Consider the following 11,448-nt stretch of genomic DNA (forward strand, 5'->3'; position numbering starts at 1 on the left):
ACCAAGGTAAACCCCTTGGATGATTGACATGAGATTTTGGAAAAAGAGGGCTGACAAAAATGAGGGTAACAATGCCTAAGACTACAGTTGATATGAGACTGTGGTCGAGAAATAAGATCATTCCAAGTTCCTTGGTAAAATGGAAGAATCTCCAGCTCAAAAACTATAAATGAGAGAATTTTTACCATTTGAATGTGAAATTTCTTGAGAACAAACAATTTACTTAAGAGCAGTCATGTCCCCTCTCCTCGGCCAACATTGACACAAGCATTTTGTATTGAAAAAATGTTTATTTAACCCTAAACTAACCAGGCACTCATTGTTGGCTGGAGGGAACTCATCCACCAGACATTTGTTTTCAGCTTTCCAAGCTGAATTTCATCTCAATACTTGCAAGTATGAACATTGAAAACCATAGTGATACTCCAGGGTTAGGATGGGAAACCTGACTATCTTTGTCGAAAGAAAGGTTTTTCCGGTCCACAACCAAATTTGTAATTTTGTAATTATGGATAGTGCAGGCTGGTCGCCATCCATTACTAGGGTTTGCAATCTGATTGTAGGTTGTCTTTGGTGAACTCAATGAGCGCTACCCTAAAAATCAGTCCCAAGGAGGGTCTCTACCATCACTCAGAGAGATAGGTCCCAATCAAACTACCATCTGGGTGATACCCTTGTTGTATATCAGACTCAAGGACACTTGGCGCCATCAACCTAGACCTGGAGTTACCTCATGTCAGCTGCTACAGCCTGAAATCATTCAGTACAAGCAACCCTACAGGTTTGTCTACACCTGGCACCTAAAAATTGCCAGATATGCCTTTAAACTGTCATCCAATGACCTTGCTGGGCAAAATCACGATGACTGAGTGACAGTATACCAGCAAATCGGTGGCCAAATCAGTTGAGAGTGTCATCAATTGATAAGGTGTCAACGATATCAGTTACTAGTCTTTTTACATGTATATTTTGCATCAAAACTAAGGTTCTAATGTAAAGAACACCAGGTTCTGCAGCCCAGAGCTTTTAGATCAGAATAAATCTTTGCTTTGTGGTATATTCTACTCCATGCTCCTTCTCGCTGTGTTTACCAAAGGTAATTACCATTGTATATCAGTAAGTTCTTTAATTGAAGATGCTACGGAACAAGCCCTAAAATATTAAGGAATATTTCAGTCCACGAGCAATAAACTCAAACAAATTAAACTCTGTGCAGGTGCTCGTGGTTGCTGTGTGTGCATGAGCCCCTCTGCTTGTCTCTGTGCACATGTTCTTGTGTGTATGTGCATGTTACTGTGCACAAAGATCTTGAACCCAGAATTGACAAGAAGGGGCATCAGAAAATGCTGTTTTGATATACCCATCTTTATGGCAGATCCTCGGTTTAAAGTTCAAGTTTATTGAACACTATAGAATCCTCCATATTGTTAAAATAGAAAGTGCATGTCTTGCCGTGCACATCTTCAGCAAAGGCCCCTTTATAGAGCATCATCCTGATTGTTCATCATTTGGTTTTTGAAAGGCACTTGGCAGAAAGAAAGCAAAACTGCAAGAATCTCTTCAAGGGATGAAGTATTTTAACCTGTGAAAAGTTCAATAAATATTTCTGTAGCCACTTGTTCGTAAACATATGAAACCCAGAAAGAGTATCCAGCTGAGTTTAATGAAACAGACACTTTGACAGGATTTCAGATGTTTATTACAGATCTCTCCACAATTCCAACTCTCACAATCTCCTAAAGCTAGCAGGGCTAACCAAAACTGATTTTAAAAAGCATCCAAGAATGAATCAACATGTCTACAAAACAGTAGAAGTCTCTTCATACACATGAAGAAGCTGCATCTCATTGAGGACTTACATTCACAATACAATTCCTGCGCCTTCTAGCTTTTACCACCATTCTTAACAAACAGAGAAAAAATCCTCATATTGTATTGCCTACTAATAACATAGCTGATAATATAAACAAGATTCCATTATTATTCCTGTAAGTGACTGTATTTTACATCATTACTGTCTCAATACACAGTCAAATTGCACTTCTGATTCTGTACACACTGCACTCACTCAACCCAGTAAGATGAATATTTGAAACTTCTATGTAACCAAATTATTGACTTATAAAGTCAAAGGGCTACAATTTAGTGGTTATGCCATCACTAAACAACAGTAGTGACACAGCCCCAATTGTTTCTCATAACTGTAATGAATGCAACATCAACCCAATTGTTTCATAGCTTCTTTCATTGATCATTTATTTATGATCAAACCAAATATTGGATTACAAACATGACAGAATAGAGGTAAAAGTATTGTGCATTTGTCCAGATGTCAGTGCCTATCTCGGGTGAAGGGGGAGAAAATACTTTGGCAATAATGTGTATTTGATATTTGGTACCAAAGTTCTATGGCATTAACCTAACTGATAATTTCCCTGTAACACATCTCCCTTTGTTAGAGAAGGCTAAGTGAAAACAGAGCTTGTTGGAGCAGCCCTCCACTCACAATATCCCCAACTCAAACAGCTGCATTAACAAACAGATACACTTGCAAGAATTAGAATCTAGGTTGCCGTCTTGGGAAACGCCCAAACTCACCACTAGACCACAGCCCAACAGGAGTGGCATGTCTTCTGTTGGCTTCCTTGGTTTTTTGCTGTCTCGGGAAGCGCCCAAACTTCCCACTAGACCGCAGCTCAACAGGAGTGACATGTCTTCTGTTGGCTTCCTTGGTTTTTTGCTGTCTCGGGAAGCACCCAAACTTACCACTAGACTGCAGCTCAGCAGGAGTGACATTTCTTATGTTGGCTTTCATGGTTTTTTGCTGTCTTGGGAAATGCCCAAACTCACCACTAGATTGCTGCCCAACAGGAGTGACATGTCTTATGTTGGCTTTCTTGGTAATTTGCTGTCTTGAGAAGCACCCAAACTCACTACTAGACTGCAGCCCAACACGAGTGGTTTGCCTTTTGTTCGCTTTCTTGGTATTCATTTCTGGTTTCTGTGAGAACTTAACAAACACATCTGCAACATCCAACTTCCCTGTTTGTCTCATATGTTCTCCAAGTTGCTCAAATATATGATGCCTGCCTGCTTGTGAAAAATCAGCAAGGAATTTATCATAACTGAAACAAGGAGCCTTCATGCCCTTCTCAACCATTCTTTCAATGTAGGTGCATGCCTCCTGCGATCTGCCTTCCCTAAAAAGTCCTCCAATAAGCACAGTGTACGAATTGACATCTGGACTGCACCCATTCTGAGCCATCTGTTTCCATATATCAAAGCCCTTTTCAAATTTCCTTGCCCTGAAATATAATTTCATAAGCATGTTGTAGGTATGAATGGTGGGTTTGAAGTCACATTGTATCATCTCATCATAGAGTTTAGCAGCTTCATCTGGTCTATATAGATCCACCATGACTTTGATTAGAGCATTGTAGGTCTGGCAGTCATGAGGGATCTCTCTCTCTTTCATTTCTAGAAGCAACTTATAGGATTGGTCCAAATTCTCCGCATTGCCATAACCTTTGATCAAACAAGTATAAACAGCAGCATCTATTGGGCAGCCACTTTCCTGCATTTCCAGAAAGAACTTCAGGGCATCCCCCATGTTGTGTAATTTACAAAGGGAAAAAATCACAATGGTGTAGCTCCTAGTATTAGGAGTAGGGCCATTTTTTTTCATTAAGTCAAAGAGCTTTAGAGCCTCATCCTTCCTTCTTCCTGTAAAAAGGCCTTCCAACATGATGTTGTGGGTGACAAGATCTGGTTTATATCCTTCATCCAACATCTCATTCCAAATTTTACCTGCCTGTAATAGATTCTTCACCCTGCACCATCCTGACAGAAGCACAGTGTAGGTTTTTGCATCTGGATGAAACTTATCTCTCATTTTCTCAAACAGCATTTCTGCTTCCTTTGCAAGTTTTGCTCGACCCAAAGCATCCAATAGAAAGTTGAAGTTGTTAACGTTGACCCCAAATTTGTACCGTTCCATCAAAAGAAACATCTGAACAGCTTATTTCATTTCTCTGCCAGCTGCACAGGATTTGATAGCAATCTCAAAGGTATCTGTTGTTAATGCAGAACCTTTCTTGCCCATCTCTTCAATTAGCTCACACATAGTCTCAAACTGTTTTGCCCTTCCCAAGATATTCATCAACATATTATAAGTAAGTGAATTGTGAGAAAAACCAGCCTGATGTCCTGCCCAATTGAAAAACCTCAAAGCAGGCTTCCTGGCATTGGAAAATCTGCTCAAGACATGGAATACCAATGAGTGGGACAAATTAACTCCGCATTGATCAAGAACTGCTTCCATATTCCTATCCAATGCAAAAAGCTCCTCCACCACTTTAGAAACTCTCTCCACTTCCCGAAAATCAACAATTTCACACTCCTTCAGACAAGTTCCCTGTTTCTTATCAGTAATTTCGTCATCTTCCTTCTCACTGCAACTCCCATCTGGCTTAGACATTGGCATTCCCTTCGTAGAAACAAGACCAGAACAAACAGCCCTAGAAGCACAATTTCTCTGTGGTGTCCCAAATTCAGGCAGGAAACCTAAAATTGGCTCTACTTTCTGCCAGGGTTTCTTCCAATTGTGTGCACGGGTGTTCAAGCATGCTTGAACATTGACAAACCCCACAGAAGGTGGATAATGACGATCAATGGCACCAGACAGGATCAATACATTTTCAGATATAATGCTTGACATTTGACAAGTACAAAATATTCTTCTTTCTTCTCGTCCTCTTCTTGCAAGGCGACATCCTGTGCAGCAACGGCTGCTTCTGCTGCTAGCAGCGTTACAAGTGCGGTGAAAATGAGAACGAAGAAGCCGGGAATGTAAACTAACGCATTCCAAACCAGAATAAGAGGAGCATATTTCAGAAACCCACTTCCATTTGCCCATGCCCTTAACAGAAACTACCCCTGCCTTTTCCTCCTTTAAAACTTTTGGCCTTAACCCTAACTCCCTCTAATCTATTCCCTGTCTCCATTGATGAAGGCAATGGAAAAACTGCTGGAACTATTCATTTGTCGATTATTGGGGATCTCCAAATTTCATATTGTTCATAGAGATTTAGAATATAATCACATATAAGCCTCCGCAGCAGAAAACTGTATAGTCCGACTTACAGAAAAACAATTTTTAAAGAGGGAAAAACTGTATTGCCTTACCTCTACATTGAAAAAACGTTATCCATGTTCTTCAGTAGTTTTTCCTCGCACATAGGAATTGTTCGTCCAGACAAAAAGACATGTTGAACAACTCTACCAGCAGCGATTTCGCATATTGCATTTCTCCTTTCTTTATCGACTAATTTTGACCCTCCCAGTTCCGCCTCAACGTTCAGTTCACCCAGAAATTGTTCGTAATTCTAAATTCAAAATGGAAGTAATATTCTATCTTCTCTATTATATTTAATTTCCGATGGTTGAAGTTGTATTTAGAAATTGATTTGAAATTAATTTTTGATATTCTTATTTTTAAATATTTATTATGCTTTTAGTTTAGTTTAAAAGCTAGTTCTAATTACTTTTGTTTATTTTAAAATTATATTAATTTTAATTTAATTTAATTTTTTTATTATTTTATAATATATTATTCATTATTTTATTACTTTTAAAGTTAGAAATTTATTTATTTATATATATATTTTTTTTAAATCTAAAAGGTAAAAGTCATAATTTTTTAATTTTTTTTAATTTAATACATTTCATCTATTTAAAATAGGTAGTGGTGGGAAATATTTTATCTTACATTGTTCATAAAAAAAACTAAAATATTTAAAAAGGCATTCCTCAATTTAAAACATTCTCTCAATTATAATTTAGATTTGGAGGATATCCCCTTTTATACATTCATATAAATTCTTCTTTAATGTTGAATTTACTAACGGAGTACTACTTGACCACGGTTAGCTAGTTTACGTAAGTTAGTTATAAAAAGTTACAGTCAAATTACTCAATGTTATATTTCTATAATGTATTACTTAAATTAGATTTGAATGATAATAAGTTTAGCCAACTTATCCACTAAATCTATATTTGGTCAGTGTGTTTCTCTTCCCTTGGCTTTTATTCAAATAGTAATTAAAAGATCACTTCCTTACTTAATCAAATTATTTTGTAATTTCAGTTATTTATATATATATATATTTTAAATTTTAAAAACAATAAATTTTTAAATAAGTTTTATGCAATTGATATTTCTAAAAATAAAATCTTGATTAAATTAAATTTTAAATGATTCTTTATACAATTGATATTTCTAAAAATAAAAGGTTGATTAAAAACAATTAGAAATTAATCACCTTAGGCCAGCACACAGGGATGAGTTTGATAGCTGGGTGTTCTGTTGTAACTCCATTGGTGTAATTGATCCCATTCATGACAAATTTGCTAGCCATTCAGAGAACTAGTATACCTGGTCCAACTGCAGAATGGGAGATAGTAGAAAATTAAGTAGGTTGGACAAGTTTTATATTTCCTCTAGTCTCTCGCTGATTTATGATCCGTCGGGGATTTGTGTTCAAGTGGATCAGTCTTCTACTCTTTCTGATCATTTCCCTATTGTATGCAGCATTAGTTTCTCTCAAAACTTAAGTTCAGAGAGTTCCCTCCCTTTCAAACTAAATGCTTCTCATTTAAAGAATCCTACTTGCCTTGTTGCCCTTGAGGAGATTTGGAATTCTATCCCTAGAAGGAGATTCTTGGATTGATTGGTGGTGTCTTGCCATTTCTCAATGCATTAATTTTCTTCAATCTTTTGGGGAAAAAATGGTCTGGCGGCGGAAGCATAAAGGAAGATCTCTCCAAGGTAAACTTGTGCATGCAAGAAAACTCCTTAGTGTTGATCCTAATAACATAAACCTTCAATCTGTTATTGCTGCTACTGAAAACCAATTGCACAAGATGGACAATTATAAAGGTCAGGGAGCAAAAATCAGATCTAGATTACATTGGATAAAAGAAGGTAATAAGGGTACACGATATTTCTTTAACTATCTCAATTATAAACACAAAAAGGAAAAGATTGGTGCCATTAAAGACAAATCCAGTTCTTTTCTTACTGACCCGGCTAAAATATGCAAAGCTTTTAAATATTTTTATGAACATCTATTCAAAGATGATCAATGGCCAGACATTCAAGAGGCTTTAGAAGATATTGTTAAAGTTCACATACCTCAGCGTATAGCTGCTGATTACAACAAATACCTTGATAGACTCCTTACATTGGAAGAGCTAGAAAATGCTCTTTTTAATATGGCTCCTTATAAATGTACGGGCAGCGATGGGCTTCCTATGGAGTTTTACAAAGCAATGTGGAAACACATCAAAGAAGATTTTTATTACTTATACCTAGAAGCCTTTGAGAAAGGATCCTTGGGTCCCGTTATTAATGGTGGTATAATCAAACTTTTGCCCAAGGGGAAAAATGAAGATTCTATTTCAGGTTGGCGTCCCATTACACTTCTGAATACTGCCTACAAAATTATTGCAAAAGCTCTTGCTAATAGGATTAAATCGGTGGTGCAAGAAATTGTTCGACCTGAACAAACTGGTTTTATTGTTGGTAGATATATTCTTGATAATTTGATTTTAGCGTGGGAAACATGCAAATGGGCTCAACAAATGTGTCAAAATGCTATTCTTGTCAAACTCGACTTTGATAAAGCTTATGATAGAATCCGGTGGAATTTTATTTTGAGCATGCTCAAATGGTTGGGGTTTGGTCCTAAACTTCAAGCTCATGTTATGTTATTTTAGGATGCTAACTCTTGAATCATTATCAATAATATGATGACTGATCCTTTTCCTCTTCAACGATATATTCGTCAAGGATGTCCTCTTGCCCCTTACCTTTATGTTCTAATTGTTGATGCATTAGGCTATATGTTGCAAGATGCAAGGAAGCTGAAACTTATCTCAGGTGTTTCTATTCCCCAAAGTTCTGTTGTTATTAACTCACATTATGCTGATGACAACTTATTATTTTTACAAAACTCTGAGCAAGAGATCTCTAATACTTTGGATGTTTTGGAAATATATTATGTTGTCTCTGGCTCTAAGCTAGCTCATGAAAAAATAGAATTTTTGATGATTTGAGATGGGCATATTCCCCATTGGATTCCACGTGAATGGAAGCATATTAAGCACGGTGAAATTATGAGATATCTCGGGATTCCCTTTAGTCTAGGAGTCACTCTCTCTGATATGTGGACTTGGTATCTTAATAGAGTCAAATCTAAACTTTCTAATTGGGGTAATAAATTTCTGTCTCTTGCTGGGAAAATCCAAGTTGCAAATAAGATTTTTTTGGCCACGCATGTTTATTATTCATCCAGCTAGATGCCCTCCAACAAAGGTTATGAGGAATTAATAAAAATCATTAGACGTTTTTTATGGACTAAATGGGATGGGGGTAAGGGGTTTATATCTACATCTTGGTCTCATTGCATACAACCAAAGCATAAAGGAGGCTTGGGATTAATTGACCCGAAAACCCAAGGGTTTTGCTTGGCAATGAAATGGATTATTAGATTTGCTAAAGGGGATGAACCTTGGAAAGTTCTAGTTCAGAATAGGATTTTTCTTGCTATGGTTAGAGGAAAATGGCAAGGAGTGGGGTGGCTAGACAAGTTACTTCATGCTCCCTTCTTTTCTATTAAGGCTTCACCTTCTCTCCAGTCAATTTGGAAAGCTTGGCAAAGGGTCAGCCATCTTTTAAAATGGAGAGATGGCTCTCTCCAACATGGTTTTAGCTTTTCCACTTCTTCTATTTGGTGGAACAGACATATATTGTATCATGATCAGCCTTTGGCCTTGAGTTTTCCTAAATTATCTTATTTGCTGTCCAAAAAAGGTATTAACACGGTGGGAGATCTTTGGGACTTCAATATTTTAGATTGGCTACCATGGGATGTCATTAGAGCCCAATTTAATCTGAACAATAAATACAAATCATTTTTTATCTTTGTGAAATCTCTAGTGCCTCCAGAATTGTATATGAAATTGTGTACCCCAATTCAATGCAATTTCTTCAAAGACTGGCTATGGCTTTCAGTATTTCCTTTCTTGTCTTTTCCTTTGAAGAAAATATATTTGCAGCTGCTGCCTAATCTTCCCACGAAGTCTCGGTTGAACAACAAATGGAATTGTAAATTTAGTGAAAAGTTTTGGGCAAAACTCTTAGCTAAAATTTGGAAGTCAAAGATTAACACGGAGGCACAATTAATGGCTTGGAAGATATTACATTACAAGTTACCAGTTGATAGCAGGCTAAAATATATCATGGTTAATCCCATTAATTGTCCTTTTTGCAAGAAATTTGAAGACATGCATCACATCTTTTGGGGCTATTCTTTTGCGAAGAAGTTATGGAACTTTGTTTTTCATTGTCTTCCTGCTATCTTTTGGCATTACCTTAACTAGAAGGAGGCTTTACTTGGAGTTGGGCTTCGAAAGAATGTCATTGCTGAAAGTGTTCGACAAACCATCTTATTGCACATCTGGAGAGTCCGTTGTAAAGCAGCTTTTGATAACTCCTATGATCATCAGGAATTTTCTTTTCTAAAACTTTATTCAGACATATTTTATTGTCTTGCTTCTATTTTCTCTCAATTGCAGGCATATTCCAGGAAGAGTACCACGATAACATATCAGGTCCAATGTATCTAGCACCAAGTAATTCAGCTAATCAAGAATCAGCAAAATGGTGTGCTTCATAGTCTACAGCCTCTTATCTGAATTTTGATAAATTGTATTTGAAATTGTGCTCTCTTCTCTATGTACACCTGTGGGTTGTTTTGCCTCTTGTTTCTCCACTGTAATGTTGTCTTCATTCTTTCGAGCAATTTTCTATGATCTGCTCTTCTTACCTTTGTAATTTGCATTATTTCAATATTTTTAAAAAAATAGAAATTAATGACCATTCTATGTTTAGAACTATCTATCAAAAGCGAGCAAAAATAGAAAAAAATCCTTAAAGCTTGGCATGTGTTAGAAAGTCTATATATTTGGGAAGTCGGATCCATTGAAGTTGTAACAATTTGGATCCTTTGAGAATCATTTAAGCAGTGTACAATTGGTGATGATGGACTATTTTAGTGCAATTTCAGAAGATTTGACAAAAGAAATCTTGATGAGAGTGCCTTATACATCTCACAGAAGAGTGAAGCATGTATGTAAGAATTGGAAGGGAATGTTAGAAAATTCAGAGTTTTATGGAAGGAGAATGAGTTGTGGAAGGTCTGAAGAGTTCATATGCTTGATCGATAGTGTGCATTGTTAGAATCTCCGCATAACGATGTATGATCCCATTAATCAGTTATGGGAAAGACTCCCTCCCATCCCTGCCAAATTCAAACTCTACTCATTATCCAAGAGTGTTTGTGTGAAGCATAAACTGGTTTTACTAGGGTTATATAAGTGTTGGAGATCCAAGAGATCATCAAACAGGAACGTTTTGGTCTTTGATTTCATATTGTTCAAATGGAGAAAAGGTGCAAATATGCCCACCCCACAATTTTTTTTGGAGTTTACATGTTGTGCATCTCCTCAAGGCGAGATTTATGTTGCAAGAAGAAGACCGTTTTTGGAAAATACAAACCAAACTACAGTTTACGATGTGGAGAGAGATGAGTGGAGGCTTCTTCCCAACATGCTTCAAAGACAATCTTTATACCACTATGTTTTCATAGAAGGAATGCTCTATGTTTTTAGCTTGTTTGTTGAAAAGCTTCAAACATTCGATCCAGAAGGAGGAGTTTGGTCCACTCTGCCCAACGTTTGGTTTGTTGAAGATTGTGAGCATCCCATTGTGGCTGCATTTGGGCATTTTTACTGCTTCCAGTGGTATGTTGTGGCAGGATTTGAGTCTACACAGAATTTGTGGAAGATTGTTGATGTTCTTCCTGAGCCTCTTGAAAGAGTTGATGCAGTTGTTTTTGGGGATGATGGGATTTTCTTGAGTGGGATTCAATTGGGCACAAACATTAAAGTGTTGTACATGTACTACCCTCCATTGGAAACAGGGGACGTGAACATAGGGAGATGGATTTCTGTTGAGATGCCTCCATGCTTGTCCCACAGCAAGATCGAATCTGTGGCCACCATCATTATTTGATTGGGTTTTTCATTTTTCCTTCAAATTGATTGTTTGATTGTTAGATTGTATTTTTTTCCCTCAACTTGCTTTGATATTGTGCGCAGTTGCCTTAGACTTCTTCTTTGTAAGCGGGTGCCACATCCGAGGATGTAGATGTATTCTTTACTAGTTTGGTCAGATTTAATATTTCTGGGACATAAAAGTATGACTGTCACATCTCTGAATCAAATCATTTCAATATATGTAATTTTTTTTCTTTTTCTCTATTTACAAAAACAGAGTTACATGGAGATTGATTTTGGTTCACTTGAATTTCTCTGATAGGGTTTTGA

General features: G+C 36.9%; 3 protein-coding genes across 3 annotated transcripts; 1 reads left to right on the forward strand and 2 right to left on the reverse strand.

The window, feature by feature from the left end:
• Window positions 1–1,958: 1,958 nt before the first annotated feature.
• Window positions 1,959–4,009, reverse strand: LOC149576277 (uncharacterized). The gene has a single exon (XM_089816733.1). It carries the CDS (start codon window positions 4,007–4,009, stop codon window positions 2,558–2,560), a length of 1,452 nt encoding a protein of 483 aa, XP_089672859.1. The 3' UTR covers window positions 1,959–2,557.
• LOC149576278 (uncharacterized) lies at window positions 1,959–5,186 on the reverse strand. The gene has a single exon (XM_089816734.1). It carries the CDS (start codon window positions 4,913–4,915, stop codon window positions 4,019–4,021), a length of 897 nt encoding a protein of 298 aa, XP_089672860.1. The 5' UTR covers window positions 4,916–5,186; the 3' UTR covers window positions 1,959–4,018.
• Window positions 5,187–10,315: 5,129 nt separating this feature from the next.
• On the forward strand, window positions 10,316–11,134 carry LOC149576279 (F-box/kelch-repeat protein At1g80440-like). Its single transcript, XM_089794169.1, has one exon. It carries the CDS (start codon window positions 10,316–10,318, stop codon window positions 11,132–11,134), a length of 819 nt encoding a protein of 272 aa, XP_089650295.1.
• The last annotated feature ends 314 nt before the right edge of the window (window positions 11,135–11,448 follow it).

This window comes from Cupressus sempervirens, chromosome 1 (genome assembly GCF_028749045.1).
Source record: "Cupressus sempervirens isolate cs-2001-9-10 chromosome 1, ASM2874904v1, whole genome shotgun sequence".
Taxonomy (NCBI): domain Eukaryota; kingdom Viridiplantae; phylum Streptophyta; class Pinopsida; order Cupressales; family Cupressaceae; genus Cupressus; species Cupressus sempervirens.